We start from the raw sequence: 15,005 nt of genomic DNA, 5'->3' as shown, positions 1-15,005 counted from the left end.
TCACTTACCTTCATTTTTTGCATCCTGTTAGCAGCTATGAAGCATAGTCGATAAGCTCGTTGCCTCCAGTGGTACAATGATGTGCTGACACCTGCTGGTTATATCTAGTTCTGCAGCCTGACCCAGCTTCCTCTCAAGTATTTGGGATGAAGAGAAGTGTTAGTTGCTCAGTCGTGTCCGACTCTCTGTTACCCCATGGACTGTAGCCTGCCAGACTCCTCTGCCCATGGGATTCTCCAGGCAAGAGTACTGGAGTGGGTTGCCATTCCCTTCTCCAGGGGATCTCCTCGACCTAGGGATGGGAAACCAGGTCTCCTGCATTGTAGGCAGATTCTTTACCAACTGAGCCAGCAGGGGAGTGTAAGTATTAGGGGTGGGGACACACTTACCCCTGGAAAATTAAACGGCAACCCGCTCCAGGATTCTTGCCTGGGAAATCCCACGGACAGAGGAGCCTGATGAGCTACGAATGGTCGGACATGACTGAGAGATTGAGCATGTGTGCATTCCCTTACCCTGCCAGGTACTGGAAGCCTGTGCTCCTGGTAATGCTGCCCCACAGCACCAGCCATCCTTGACTCTAGGGGCACACTCAGACCTGCTGATCTCCAACTTGCTTCTGGTGTCTCCAGTCTAAGTTCAGTACACTCTTCAGAACTTTCTGCACTGACCCCCATGCCAGCAATCTATACATCACATTTCCCCCAGTACCACAGAAATAGAAGGAGAACACGATCTCAAGGAACTGGGCAGCAAGAGTAGAAAAAGGCAGATAATTTGGGAATAGGGGATGTGCAATTCCTCCTCCACACCTCAAGGAATCAAGACTGTTTCCTACAGAATGCTATTCCTTTTGACCTTTGTCTTATTTACAGGAGGCTATTGGGGCCATGGACTTTCTTGGTGACAGTGTGATGAACCGGAGGTTGAGCACAGAGTAGGTAGGCGGGGCTTGGGGGCGGGGCCAGGCCAAAGGGCCTCTTACTTAGGAGCTTCTCCATTCTGTCAGCTCTCCCGGAACATCCAAGGCGAGACTGGCACCCAGGGCGCAGCAGGTGAGGGACTGGGCAATGCCAGAGGGGGAGATGGTGGCAGAAGAGTCCCAGCTCTGTCAACCTGAGCTTTCCATATTGTGGCTCTCATTTGATAGAATTCTTGAGTCTCAGTGGGGAGGTCCAGTGCAGTTTCCTGGAGTAAAGCAGCCTCAGAAAGACATGATTTTGGATGGGTGGGCACAGGGCTGAGGGATGGCGGTGGATAAGGGCATGTGAGACCACTGAGAGATGCAAGGAGATCTTAGGAGACATGGATCTAGAGGTAAGGGCCGGTGAGAGACTCTGGCCAGAGGATCACAGGGCAGCTCTCAGTCAGGTGAAAACAGGAGACCGAAACACGGAGGCAGGGAGAGGACAGTGGACCAAACGCGAGATGGCAACGGGGGCAGTGGAGAGCTGGGTAACAGGAAGGCCAAGGAGGAAGGAAGGCTCACATGGAGCAATCTCCTCTTCCGGCTGTCGAGTGTGGTCCAGAAAGCCCCAGCAAAGCTGGGGGCAGAGCAAGGTTTTGGGTTTCCACTGGACTGATTTGGCTGGGGGAGAACCCCCTACCCCAGTGATGCCTGCCCTGCTTCTTCAGACTCCCATTTTGGTTGGGGGACAGGGCGAGGCCGCTCCTCACTGCGGTCAGAGCCACATCCTGCGAGGAACAGGGGAGGGGGAAGTAAGAAGCAAAACAAGCAGAACCACCACGGGCAAGACCATGGGGAGAGCGCTCCGGGACCAGGCACTCATGTGCCGCCAGCGGATCCTGAGTGCAGCCTCGGCAGAGGACCTGAGACTTCTGGGGCCGTCTTGAGGTGCTTGTTCCTCATGCTTCCTCAGCGTGCTCCAACCTCATTGAGAGCATGCCACGGGAGGAGGCTTCTTCAGATTGTGTGGTTCAAGGCCCATTTTTATCATTTGCCAGTGACTTTAGCCAAATTGCTTAATTGTTCTTAGTTTCATTTTCCTCATTGCAAATTGGGGATACCCACCTTACAAAGGGTTGGAAGACAGAGATAATTCACATGAAGCACTTGCCATATAGTAGGTTCTCAATAAATGTGAATAATAATAATCTTTTTTAATCAGGACTCCAGGGACCCCCCTATATTTCCCACGTCTCTAAAGGCAATGCAGCACACTAGCTGACGTGGGCTTCTGGAGTCAGAAAAACAGTTGTGTTTGACCTTGGGTAAATTATTTAATGTAAGCTTAAGTTTGCTCAGCTGTAAAACAAAGATGGTAATACCTACATTTCACAGTGTAGGTGTATATCTGGGTACAGATGTACAGTACCCAGTCAGTGTCCAAAAAGGGCAGCTGTGAGAGCTATCTGCCAGGTAAGCTTCATCTTCTCCACTGTAGGAGCAACAGCCCACTTCCCTTGAGGTCTTAGCTGTGGTGCGCTAGCCTGGGGTGTGCCCTCATCCCTCCAGCTAAAGCTCCCACTGCTCTGCTGGCCTGTTTTAGAGACCCTGATGTCCTGCAGTCCTAAACGGGAAAATGGGAACCAAGTGTAGAGGGCTGAGGGGGTGCGGGGGAAAGAGATGCCAAGATGAAAGAGATGATGCTGGGACGGAAACCAGAGACAGAAAGGGGAAAAGCTACTTCTCTCTTGCTAAGGAAGCCTGTGGCCTCTCTTCTAGTGACTGATCATATGACCCCCCACCCCGACCCCCGCTCCCCCGACCCTTCCCTAGGAACCATGGAGTCCTTCAGTTCCAAGAGTCTGGTGCTACAGGCAGAGAAGAAGCTACTGAGTAAGATGGCAGGGAGGTCTGTGGCTCATCTCTTCGCGGATGAGACGAGCAGCGAGGTGCTAGATGAGCTCTACCGTGTGTCCAAAGAATACACACGCAGCAGGCCCCAGGCCCAGCGGGTTATCAAGGACCTGATCAAGGTGGCGGTCAAGGTGGCTGTGCTGCACCGCAGTGGCTGCTTCAACCCCAGCGAGCTGGCCCTGGCAACACGCTTTCGCCAGAAGCTGCGGCAAGGCGCCATGACAGCACTCAGCTTCGGGGAGGTGGACTTCACCTTCGAGGCCGCCGTGCTGGCCAGCCTGCTGACCGAGTGCCGGGACGTGTTGCTGGAGCTGGTGGAGCGCCACCTCACGCCCAAGTCCCACGGCCGCATCCGCCACGTGTTCGATCACTTCTCTGACGCCGGCCTGCTCACGGCCCTCTATGGGCCTGATTACACCCAGCACCTGGGCAAGATCTGCGCCGGGCTCAGGAAGCTGCTGGACGAGGGCAAGCTCTGAGAGTCCCAGCCCCAGCGCGCTCCTTCTTGGCAGAACGGCTGACTGAGACAACTACACACACCAGGCTTCTAACCCTGCGCCTCTGCACTAATGCTTTTCAATCTCAGGCTCAGTCTTTCCCAAGAGTGCGTGTGACTCTGAGACTACCCCACCCCCAAACTCCTGGTGGAGAAGCAGCAATGCTGAGGGTTGAGGCCTCTCGTCCCACTCCAGCCCCAAGACCGGAAACAAAGCTGCCTGAAAAAGACGAAGTGAAACTTGGACCTCTGTTTTCCCCCCGCAAAGGGCCTTTCAAACAGGGAAGCCCCCTCACCTCAGAACCAGGGTAAGAGGGCACAGACCAGCTAACTCTTCTGGGGACACTAAAGACAGCTGGGGGGAAGGGGACCCTGAGAGACATTCTAGACCTTCAGATCTCAGCAGAGTCTGGAGGGATCCCAGAGGCTCTGCTCCAGAGGGCAGGAAGAAGGGGCTAGGGCAGGGGAGAGTCTCACAGAGAAATAAAACTATTAAAACATGCACAGGGCTCAATGTTTAATCTCTCCAGCTTCTTATATCTTATACCATCACAGAGGAAAGAGGTATATAAACACCACTCATCTCACCTCTCACCATTTCCATACAGGAGACTGAGGCATATTTCCAATATCACTGGGGTTTCTTTGCCTACTTCTGTTTAAGAAACTCAAAAAAACTGAACCACACATCAGTGCTACAAATTGCAAATAAATACGTAGTAAGGAGCAAGGCATAGATCAATAGGCTCTGGTAGGGAGAGGCTATAACAAAGAGGCTCCCATAGCAAAAAGAGTCCCACAACTGTCTTCCTCTTCAAACTCAAGTCAATTCTTCTTGCATCCCTTAGTCTCACACAGGCTGAAGAAAGGAGTAGATCAGAGGGGTGAACTGGTGGCACGGAGGGTTTCAGCCCCTACATTGCTTTTTTTTTTTCCCAGAGCAAGAGTTGTGAAAAAGTTACAGGGGCCTGATTAGTCAAGACTAAGCCCAAATTCTTTCATTTGAGATTGGGGGCAAGGCCCGGCACAGTCTGCCACTCCCTGCAGCAGGGCTAGACCACTGATGGCCCATTCTCAATACCACGGCTGGCTAAGAAGGTGGGGGAGGTGGACTGGAAATCACTGGCTCACTGCTCCTGGGCTCCCCGCATCACAGGACTACAGAAATCCCAGTTTTCAGCTAAGAGTGGGAAACAGTAAGATACAGCAAATAAATATTACTTCAATATAGCACCAAATAAATTAGGTAACAGAGTTGGAGATGGGGAGGAAGTTAGGAGCTAGGGGAGTCCCTGCCTTCCTTGGCTCTAAGGCCAAGGGATCATGGAAGGGATGGGAAGGGCAGCAGGGATGTAAAAAGACCTTTTGAGTCTAAAGACCAACTCTAGACTCAGCCCAAGAACAGAGAAGGGGTCTACTTCCCATTACCCTACTCTTGCCAATAGAACTGCTCCAAGCCAAGGAACTCTTGATGGACAAGGAGACTGGGGAGACGGCAGGAGTACAGGGAGGTAGGCTGGGAAGCCGTTTTCTTGAGCCTCACCTCAGGCTCCTCTCTCCCTCAAGACGCTCCTTCAGCATCTGGCTTGTCTCAATCAGTTCTGGGGACCTCAGAGTTTGAAGATTTCATCTTCCTGGTCCCGAAGTGTCCGGGTCCGAGAGGTCTGGGTCAGTGGCACGGGACCTAGGACTGCTCGTTGCTGCATCCGAGGAGAGCTCAGGTGAAGACTTGAATCCTCCCCAGGTATCCTGCAGGCGAGGAAAAGGGGGAAAAAAGCAACAGATCAAGGGAAAAGACTGAGATGGGCTGAGTGAAGAAGTAAGTGGGAAGCTGTCTTCCTCTAATATACATGAGCTGGTTGCTTTACGATGGAGTCCAACACCCTCTGGATAAATCCTAACCCTAACGTTCCTTCATGGATCATCAGAGCAGTAAGAACAGCCAAATATTTCCTTCCACTGGGAACACAGAATCATTTTCCAGTGCCTCCACCCATTCCAACAGCCATGGGCTCTGCAAATTGTCTTGGAGCCACCTGAGGGAAAGGCTTCACCTTGCTTCTGCTGACACTGGGCTTACTTTGTGTCTGATCAGGTAAGGTTGGGGGAACAGAGAAATTTACGGAGGGACTTAAAAGGACCCATTCAAGACTCACCCACTTTCCCCCCTTTTCAGCTTCTGGGCAGCAGCCTTCTTTGACAGGCTGATCTGTGAATCGAGCTTCTTAAGGAAATCGGAGGCAGAAAGGTCATGCATGGGGGGCTCCTGGCCAGGTGTGGGAAGGACTTCACCATTGGCATGTCCTAAACCTCTTTCTCGTTTCTTCCTCTCGGCTGAGTGTGGTCGAACTTCATCCTTACTTGGCTGTACTGCTTCTTCTCCATCCTTCTCTTCCTCAGAATCCAAACCATTGAACAGATCTCTGGGCTCTGTCAGGATGGGGATGTAGAGGGTTTTCTTCAGGAAGATGGAGTCATTAGTATAAAGGCGGTTTGCACGCTTAATCTGTTCCATCTTTTAAAAAAAAGTCACCACAATTAATGACAGTAATAATGATCCACCTTATATTTGTACAGCATCTCATGCCTTTTAAAGTGATTGTTCAGAGTCTTATCTGGCCCTATAACAACCAAAATTACAGAGGGCTGATATCCCTATTTTATTGATCAGTAGTTTTTCACACTTTTTGGTTTTACGGCCCCCTTACATTTTAAAAAAATATTGAGGAAAAAAAGTTTTTACTTATGTTAATCACATCTATCAAATTTAAGGTATTATAAATTAAAACTTAAAAAATTTAAAACACTGTTAAATGTTAACATAAATATTTTAATGAAAAATATTTTCTAAAACAAAAATAGAGAACATATAGCAAGAACAGAGGCACTGTTTTACATTTCTGTAAATCACTTTCATGTCTGACTTAACTGAAGACAACAGGCTTCCCATGTCTGCCTCTACAAGCATCTGCTGCAGTATCACAGGTCACATGGCTTCTGAAAAGCACAGTGTGCACTCACGAAAATAAAAAAGATGCATAAAGTCTTGCTGTTATTACTATGGCAATAGTTTTGACCTTGTGGACCCCTAAAGAGTCTTAGGGACCCCTAGATTTTGAAACTACTGTAAAGGTGAAGGAATTCACTCTGAAACTAACTAGATTCTAATGACCTTTCTAGCTCTTGGCTCAAAGGCAGTGGAGCAATGTCCCCATATATGATACTTTGAAAACTACCATAAAGATGAAGGAACTGAGGCTCAGAGAGGTTAAGTGACTTGCCCAGCAAGCTACTGATAGAGCTAGAATTCTGGGCCTTTTTACTCCTCCCAGGAATGCTTTTCTTATTTATTTATTTTGGCCATGTTGCGAGACATGTGGGCTCTTAGTTCCCGACCAAGGCTGGAACCCATGCTCCCTGTAGTGGTTAAGGCCCCCTTAACCACTGGGGCTCCAGGGAAGTCCCCAGGAATACTTTTCTTATTATAATATTAATAATTTCGCTGATCAAGTATTTAGTGCCTATTTATTCATCATTAAACACAATGGCTGGCATCACCATCTATATTTACCTGCCTCCCAAGGTAGAAATATCAGTCATCCTTAACTCATACTTTTCTTTCACCATCTATACCCAAGAGGTCAACAAAAATGCTGCAAAAATCTCATCTTTGGTCTCAGCTTCACATTGTCATTGACTTAGACTCAATATGTCTCATTTGGGTATTGTTAAGTTTTTTAACTGGTCTTCCTCCCTCCATTTCAACTTATCTTCTACCCTGCTGACATATACCTTTAAAAAAAAAATTTAACCCGATCAATCCACTACTTTGCTTATGAAATTTCTATGGCTCCCCACTGGGTCAGAGATAAAATCCAAATTACCATTCAAGGGCATTCTCAATCTCGCCTTCATAGGAAGTCCAGCCACACCTCCCTTCTGCCACTTACACCTTTTGCCATCCTGAACTTTTTGTTTTTCTTCCAACATTTCATGATCTTTCACACTTTTGTGACTTTATCTGCCTGGAACACTTCTCCACTACTCCCTTCCTGGCCTGGAAAACTTCTCATCAACTATCATTCCCTTTGTGTTACCTTCTTCAGGGCTCCCCATGCATACTGTAAATATTGCCATATTAATACCTATCTTATTATACTGTAGGCATATTTGTCCTGTGCAAACTGTGAGTCATTTAAAGGCAGGACTGGTGACTTGCTGTCTCCGTATCCCTTAGATTCTCCTCAACATCGCACAAACTTGGCACACAGCAGAGGCTCATTAATGGTTTATGAGTAAAGAAACTAGATAATAAAATATAGAAACCACAGACACTGTATATCAGTATTTTATCACCCGAGGCCAGGCAGCCAGTTTTCCTAAAAATTCATCCCATAAAGGCACCAGTTTGGGAGATCATAATTCTTATAACTGTCCAATATCAAAGCTGTTTCCACTCTAGGCCAAGACTACTAAAATAAACTTGACTAATAAAATCTTATGCTATAATGAGTTTAAAAATAAAATCGGATTGATCTGAACAGTAAAAACAGTTAAAAGCGGCTTGCAGTTTTATACTTTTACTTTGCCAAGCACTTTGATGCTATTCATTTTATTTTGCCTAGATAATATCCTACGTCCCTTCTAGTTCCAAGATGATATGAATTAATTTGTGAATTTTCTGTTGCTTTTATTACTTCCCAGAAGTACCATATATGGGGACATTGTTCCTCTGTCTTCAAGCCAAGAGCTAGAAGGTCATTAGACTCTAGTTAGTTTAATAGAGCAGTTCAAAGTGAGGATTTTTATTTTTTTGGCCATGCAACACAGCATGTGGGCTGTTAGTTCTGGACCAGGGATCGAACCCACACCTCCTCAGTGGAAGCATACAGTCTTAACCACTGGACCACCAGGGAAGTCCCATGAAATGAGGATTTTAGAACAAGACAACTGGGTCTGAATCCTAGCTCTAAAACTGGACTAGTTGTATATAGTTTATAGCAAGTTATCTCTCAAAGCTTCAGTCTCCTTATCATTAAAAATTTGTTTTTATTGAAGTATAAGTGACTTACAGTATTATATTAGTTTCAGATGTACAACATAATGATATTTCTTATCTTTAAATGGAAATGGTCACACCTACCTCATAGTTTCATGGAGATAATATGAGATAATAGAGCTTGGCATATACTAAATGTTCCTTAAATGACAGGTAGGTAATAAATTAGGTAATTTATTTACCTAAGTTTTTTATTTTTTATTCTTATTGTACAAATGGTGAGGAAACTGAGGCCCTAGACAGTGAAGGGATTGACTATCCAGTCACTCAGCTAGTAAGCAGCAGAATGAAACCATAACCTAGAACTTTTCTTTACTAGACTACAGAGCTTTTCTGTACTCAGAAAGATACAGGGCAGTAAGAAAACCTCAAACAATAATTGTTGAATCACTAACAGCAGTTTCCTTCATTGCACAGCATCTGAGCCTCTGCTGGGATGAAAGGACTGCTCAGTACTTTCAAATCCATCTCCTTTATTTAGGCCATCCCTCTACTTAAATGTTCACTTTACTATACTCCCAATCTCCAGTGTGGAAATTTTAGCCAGACTTTCATTCATTCAAAAAACATCTATTAAGCTTCTATGTGCTGGGGATTATGTCAGGCTCTAGAGATATAAAATTGAAAAGAAATAGTTCTGTCCCTTAGAGTGCAGGCTACTGGAAAGACAAAGATGTACAGGATGTAGACCACTGGATTCCACAGGTCTATAGAGAGGAGCACAGAAAAAGGGGTGTCCAAGTCTTTGAAGGCCCACTGTGTTGGTCCCCTTAAAGTCTGCACTAATGTCCCTTTCCAAATAAAAACCAATCTTCTTTCTTGACTTTCCACTCTTTGTTAACACCTCTACAAACTCAACACGTTCTGTCACCTACAATCATTTTTTGTGTCCCTGCTCACTTCTTCAGTTCAGTTCAGTCGCTCAGTTGTGTCCGACTCTTTGCGACCCCATGAATCGCAGCACGCCAGGCCTCCCTGTCCATCACCACCTCCTGGAGTTCACTCAAACTCATGTCCATCGAGTCGGTGATGCCATCCAGCCATCTCATCCTCTGTCGTCTCCTTCTCCTCCTGCCCCCAATCCCTCCCAGCATCAAGGTCTTTTCCAATAAGTCAACTCTTCACATGAGGTGGCCAAAGTATTGGAGTTTCAGCTTCAGTATCAGTCCTTCCAATGAATACCCAGGACTTCTCCTTTAGATTGGACTGGCTGGATCCCTTGCAGTACGAGGGACTCTCAAGAGTCTTCTCCAACACCAAAGTTCAAAAGCATCAATTCTTTGGCCCTCAGCTTTCTTCACAGTCCAACTCTCACATCCATACATGACCACTGGAAAAACCATAGCCTTGACTAAACAGACCTTTGTTGGCAAAGTAATGTCTCTGCTTTTGAATATGCTGTCTAGGTTGGTCGTAACTTTCCTTCCAAGGAGTAAGCATCTTTTAATTTCATGGTTGCAGTCACCATCTGCAGTGATTTTGGAGCCCCCCAAAATAAAGTCTGACACTGTTTCCACTGTTTCCCCATCTATTTCCCAAGTGATGGGACCAGATGCCATATTAGTTTTCTGAATGTTGAGCTTTAAGCCAACTTTTTCACTCTCCTCTTTCACTTTCATCAAGAGGCTTTTTAGTTTCTCTTTGCTCACGTCTTACTAGACTGTAAATTGCATGAGAGCAGCAGCTACACACTTTATTTATGTTTCTATCTCCCAAGATGGTGACCACAATGCTTTGACCATATCAAGCAGAAAAATGTTGCTTAATTCAACAAGATATAGGGGAAGACCCTTATCAACTTTAAAGCAATGTATTTTTACTCCAACTAAATATACCTTACGCATGAACTGAAATGCTTGGCATAGAGAGTACCTGTTTTGTACCACAGAGACCACCTTCTTGAAAAGAAGAGGGCAGAGCATTGAGGAGAAGAGAACAAGAGGAGACAGAACTTAAGGAACCTCAGACTAAAAACTAGCTCTGCATTGTTTGCTGTGAATGTTTGAAAGTGAAAGTGAAGTTGCTCAGTCCTGTCCGACTCTTTGGACTGTAGCCTACCATGCTCCTCTGTCCATGGGATTTTCCAGGCAAGAGTACTGGAGTGGGTTGCCATTTCCTTCTCCGGAATGTTTAGTCATTCTCAATTAAAATATTTCTGTGTAGTTAACAGTGCAGGCTTTGGAATCAGACAGACCTGTTTCAATTTTCATGTCAACACTTATTAGTTATTTGACCTTGGTCACACTGGTTAACCAATCTAAGTCTCAGTTTCTTCATCTGTAAAAGGGGCACAATAATTATATGCTTGATAGGGATGTGAGGGTCAAATGAGCTAATGGATGTAAAGTCTTTAGTACAGTGACTGGCCTAAAAAATAAATGCTGCTCCCCTCCGTTGGGATAATGGGACAGGATTTGTTCCCACCAGACAGTGCAACACCGAGATGGGAAAACAAAAAGATAAAGGTGGACCAAACCTTTATCACAGTCAATTTATCACAATTAGTTAATATAAACACAATTAAGAAAATTTCAGGGGAAGTTGCCTAGAGGGCCATACATTCTTATGAGGAATAAACCTCTTCTAATTGGGTGTCTACGTCCCAATCCTGGAAGACTCACCGTCACCCCGTATTTGAGTGCTAGTCCAGCCAGGGTGTCTCCGGGCGCCAACTGATGCTCCAGGCGTCTTTCCCTCACCGGGGAGCAGGCAGACTGCACCAGGCTTCCATAAGAACGAGCCCGGCTCCCTTGAAGCAGTCCTGACCCCCCGAGGGGGGCCTGTCTAGAGGGAGAAGCCATCTCCTCACCCTGCGGACACTGAGGTTACAACCCCGGGAGGCTCGGCCAAGTGACCGATAATGACGGGCTCGCGGTCCGAGAATGGGTATCTTAGAGGATTCCTCTCTCTTTCTGTCTTCTCTCTTAAGTCTCCCCGCCTCCCTCGGCGATACGCGACTTGTCAGCCGTAGCTTCTCCTCCCTCCAAGTCCCCTGGCCACAAATCTGTTTGTACTCTGACTATTCAGTCCCTACCTGAGTCTTTCCTTAGCACCCCTCCGACTTTCGACTCCCCACAACAACTCGCGACGTTGACCCCTGACCTTTGAACTCTAGCAGCCTCCTTAACATGCAGCTCAATTTGCCCCTACGTCTGGCACTCCGACCTCCAGGCTCCCCAATACCCCGACTCCGCCCGGTCCCGGGGTTAGCCCTCTAGGGTCAGGAACAGATCAGGCCCACCCTATATGGGCTGTGGCTGCAGGCGAAGGGCGTGACAATAGCCAGAGTCTGTAGCACTCTTTCTCCTTCAGAGATCCTCAAAGGTATTCTCCAAACCAAATCAGCCACACCCTCAAATTCGGGCTCCTCATCTAGGTTCTTGTTCCAAACGCCTCGAATCTGCCAAGACGAAAGGGCCTGGATCCAGCCCGGCGGCAAGCTCTTTGAAAAAAGACTTCATTTCCCAAAAGGCCCCGCGCCGGTGAGGTCGCAGGGCACCATAAGAAATGCAGTCCTCCTCGGCCGGCTAGAAGCTGGCTTCCGGGATCGCGCAGTGCATTCGTGGAAGCACATCCCCGGAAGTCAGGGGGCCAGCCGCAAAGAGACCGGAAGGAACGGAGACGACCCACTCCTGCTACGGTGGCCTGAAAGGAGTGGCGAAGGCGGCTGGATAGAGTTTTTGATTTCTGGGCCTCACAGTTTTGATGTCTTTCAAGAGGGAAGGAGACGATTGGAGTCAACTCAATGTGCTCAAAGTAGGCGGAGAGGAGTGCGTCCGAAGCAGCTTCACCTGCCCTCTGAAAGCTGTAAAGGAGCTGTTTTGTTGCTGTGGCAACAACTGGGGGGCGGAGTGGAGGGAACCAAAAGACTAGAGGTGGTGATGACCCCTTTTTCACCGCAGATGTGTGTTCTCCCGTGGTCTTTATTCCCTTTGAGTCCTCGTCTCTATCATTTCCCTTTTATCCCTCCCTCATATCCAGCTGATCCTGTGCGGACTTCTTCCCCTGTCTCCTGCAGAAACGAAGAGTCGGAGACCTGCTTGCCAGTTACATCCCAGAGGATGAGGCGCTGATGCTACGGGATGGACGGTGAGAGCGAGGAGTGGATCAAGTTTAAGGGTTTTGAAGTTAGAGATTCAAGAACTTTTGTTATTAAGGAGGAGAGCGGGGGTATCTAGGATTCTTTGGCTGGGAGTGAGTAACAGGTATGTGGGTGATGGAGACTGGGAGACTTGGGAGTTGGGCTTTGGAAATGAATGCTTGGACGGGGTGGGACCTATGACCAAGACTCCACTCCCCAGGGACCAATTATCTTTCCTACTCCCCAGCTTTGCTTGTGCCATCTGTCCCCACCGACCTGTCCTGGACACTCTGGCCATGCTGACTGCCCACCGTGCAGGCAAAAAACATCTGTCCAGTAAGTTTGGGAAAAGACAGACAATAGAGTAAACCCTTAAAATCTCTTCAGACCACCCTTGGTGCTCTGCTTTTAATCCTCTTCCCCTTTCTTCTCAGGCCTGCAGCTTTTCTATGGCAAGAAGCCACCAGGAAAGGGTATAGAACAGAATCCAAGACAGCATAATGAACTTAGGAGAGAAGAGACCACAGCAGAGGTAATCAGAGAGGGGAAGTTGTATTCCAGGCAGGACTGTGCTGCACACCTTAGGCTTGAAGGACTTTGGCTTATTTCTGGCTCTGAAGGCTCTGACTCTGTCTTCTGTCTCCATGCCAGGCTCCTCTCTTAACCCAGACTCGACTTATCACTCAGAGTGCTCTGCACAGAGCTCCTCACTATAACAGTTGCTGCCGCCGGAAGTACAGGTCAGTGGGATGGGAAAGCCAGAGGTAGGGAGGGACAAGAGATAGATAGCTCTAAAGTGATTATTTTCCTAATTGTAATCTGAGACATACTAAGTGTTCTGGGGGTGTTAACTTGTATTTCAGGAAAAAGATTTTTCTAACTAAAAAAGTGCTTTGTAATCCTATTTGATTAAAAATTAGTGTATTTTAAGGGTTCTACAAAATCATAAGATAAAAAAAAAAAAACCCTTAAAAGATTTAGACTTTCCTAAATTTACTGGATTCCAGAATTCTTTCTATGCAGAACACTTACTAATATCTTGAGGAACACAGAATTGGGAAGCACTCCTATAAGGAGTTGGGAGTCACAGGAGATTAGGCCCTTTTCTTTACTGCTTTTACAGACTTCGATTCTTCTCTGTCCAGACCGGAAGCCCCTCGTCCCTCTGTCTCTCGTCCCCCTTTGCCACCCCCAGAGGCTGAACCCCAAGGTGGGAAGATCAGTAGAGAACCTGAGCCTGAGGCTGGTTCACAGACCAAGGAGTCAGCCACTGTCTCATCCCCTGCACCTATGAGCCCCACAAGAAGACGGGCCCTGGATCATTACCTCACCCTTCGAAGGTGAGTATGCAGAATTTTTCCTCAGTGTTGACCTTTTCTCTCTGACCCTCCTTGTTTCAGAGCTTCTCAAGTGGTTTTACTTAGCCCCCTGGGGCTTCCCAGGTGGCACAGTGGTAAAGAAGCCACCTGCCGATGCAGGAGATGCAGGCTTGATTTCTGGGTCAGGAAGATCCCCTGGAGGAGGGCATGGCAACCCACTCCAGTATTCTTGCCTGGAGAATCCTGGCGGGCTACACTCCATAGGCTCACAGAGTCGGTCCCTCCTGAAGCAGCTTAGCACACATGCATGCATGCATAAAGACTCCTTACATATGTAACTTTTTTTCCAAATAGTTCAGGAAATTAATTACAGTTAGATAGAAAGAACTATTGGGGCTTCCCAGGAGGCTCAGCAGTAAAGAATCCTACAGTGCACAAGAGGCAGGTTCGACCCCTGAGTTGGGAAGATTCCCCTGGAGAAGGAAATGGCAACCCATTCCAGTGTTCTTGCCTGGGAAATCCCATGGACAGAGGAGCCTGGCAGGCTGCAGCCCATGGGGTCCCAGAGTTGGACATGACAGAGCACTCGCACACACGCTTTTATTAATTTAATAAACTTCCTTTCCTGACCAGTTCTATTTTCTGGTGTTTCCAGCTCTGGATGGATCCCAGATGGACGAGGTCGATGGGTAAAAGATGAAAATGTTGAGTTTGACTCTGATGAGGAGGAACCCCCTGATCTCCCCTTGGACTGACATCCTCGTTCCCCATTCATTTCACAAATAAACTACAGCAGACGCTGGGAGCCCAGCTTTTCCTGAGTCTGGTTCCTTGTTTCAGGATTTCAGATCTGTTCATTCTCAGCCCAGCCAATTCTTCTCTGCAAGGTACACAGCTCCCCACACTTCTAACCCCTCCCCCACCTTCTCCCACAGTCATGCCAAGCGTCAGCTGCATGCAGCCTGGTGCCCTATTAATAAGTCTGTCAGAAGGAGGTTTTTGCCCTTCATGTTTTCAGCTTTCTTCTCCACCTCCACTCAAAGTCCTTGCCTCCTTCCAATAACATGAGGGTTGTGGGTAGGCACTGGTAGGCGGGGAGGAGTTGGACATGTCTGGAAACAGAGCCAGGGCTAGCCGCCCTGTGAAAGTAGAAGAGACTAAAGGCATTCGCAGGGTTATGGGGAACACCAAGGGAGCGAGCTCCCCCCACCTCTTCCTGGTAACCTGAA

General features: G+C 47.5%; 3 protein-coding genes across 6 annotated transcripts; 2 read left to right on the top strand and 1 right to left on the bottom strand.

Moving 5' to 3' along the window:
• Positions 1 to 976: 976 nt before the first annotated feature.
• On the top strand, positions 977 to 3,819 carry TNFAIP8L2 (TNF alpha induced protein 8 like 2). The gene is made up of 2 exons (XM_040230715.1): positions 977 to 1,055; positions 2,741 to 3,819. Exon 2 carries the CDS (start codon positions 2,746 to 2,748, stop codon positions 3,298 to 3,300), a length of 555 nt encoding a protein of 184 aa, XP_040086649.1. The 5' UTR covers positions 977 to 1,055; positions 2,741 to 2,745; the 3' UTR covers positions 3,301 to 3,819.
• Positions 3,820 to 11,906, bottom strand: LYSMD1 (LysM domain containing 1). Its single transcript, XM_040230714.1, has 3 exons — positions 10,998 to 11,906; positions 5,474 to 5,832; positions 3,820 to 5,066 (listed from the first exon to the last, which is right to left on the bottom strand). The coding sequence occupies exons 1-3, from the start codon at positions 11,175 to 11,177 to the stop codon at positions 4,928 to 4,930; spliced, it is 678 nt and encodes a 225-aa protein (XP_040086648.1). The 5' UTR covers positions 11,178 to 11,906; the 3' UTR covers positions 3,820 to 4,927.
• Positions 11,907 to 11,939: 33 nt separating this feature from the next.
• Positions 11,940 to 14,597, top strand: LOC120855890 (sodium channel modifier 1). Of its 4 annotated transcripts, none has more exons than XM_040230711.1 (7): positions 11,940 to 12,132; positions 12,395 to 12,465; positions 12,705 to 12,793; positions 12,892 to 12,989; positions 13,109 to 13,197; positions 13,603 to 13,797; positions 14,432 to 14,597. In XM_040230711.1, the coding sequence occupies exons 1-7, from the start codon at positions 12,082 to 12,084 to the stop codon at positions 14,529 to 14,531; spliced, it is 693 nt and encodes a 230-aa protein (XP_040086645.1). In that variant the 5' UTR covers positions 11,940 to 12,081; the 3' UTR covers positions 14,532 to 14,597. The 4 variants fall into 4 exon arrangements, with proteins under 4 accessions (XP_040086645.1, XP_040086644.1, XP_040086646.1 ...); XM_040230710.1 differs by having other exon boundaries at positions 11,940 to 12,183; XM_040230712.1 differs by having other exon boundaries at positions 11,981 to 12,132; positions 12,358 to 12,465.
• The last annotated feature ends 408 nt before the right edge of the window (positions 14,598 to 15,005 follow it).

The sequence above is a fragment of the Oryx dammah genome, unplaced genomic scaffold, assembly GCF_014754425.2.
Source record: "Oryx dammah isolate SB20612 unplaced genomic scaffold, SCBI_Odam_1.1 HiC_scaffold_28, whole genome shotgun sequence".
In the NCBI taxonomy this organism is placed as follows: Eukaryota; Metazoa; Chordata; class Mammalia; order Artiodactyla; family Bovidae; genus Oryx; species Oryx dammah.
Note: the sequence above shows the minus strand (reverse complement) of the source record. Positions and strands in the feature narration are given on the sequence as shown.

Bases quoted from the DNA above. Each gene is read 5' to 3' on its own strand.
- TNFAIP8L2 (XM_040230715.1), top strand. From the start codon at position 2,746: ATGGAGTCCTTCAGTTCCAAGAGTCTGGTGCTACAGGCAGAGAAGAAG.
- LYSMD1 (XM_040230714.1), bottom strand. From the start codon at position 11,177: ATGGCTTCTCCCTCTAGACAGGCCCCCCTCGGGGGGTCAGGACTGCTT. The intron at 5,833-10,997 runs GTGAGTCTTCCA...TTTTTTTAAAAG, and splicing joins CACTCAAATACGGGGTGACG to ATGGAACAGATTAAGCGTGC. The intron at 5,067-5,473 runs GTGAGTCTTGAA...CCTCGCCTGCAG, and splicing joins CTGAAAAGGGGGGAAAGTGG to GATACCTGGGGAGGATTCAA.
- LOC120855890 (XM_040230710.1), top strand. From the start codon at position 12,082: ATGTCTTTCAAGAGGGAAGGAGACGATTGGAGTCAACTCAATGTGCTC. The intron at 13,198-13,602 runs GTCAGTGGGATG...TTCTCTGTCCAG, and splicing joins TGCTGCCGCCGGAAGTACAG to ACCGGAAGCCCCTCGTCCCT. The intron at 13,798-14,431 runs GTGAGTATGCAG...TGGTGTTTCCAG, and splicing joins CATTACCTCACCCTTCGAAG to CTCTGGATGGATCCCAGATG.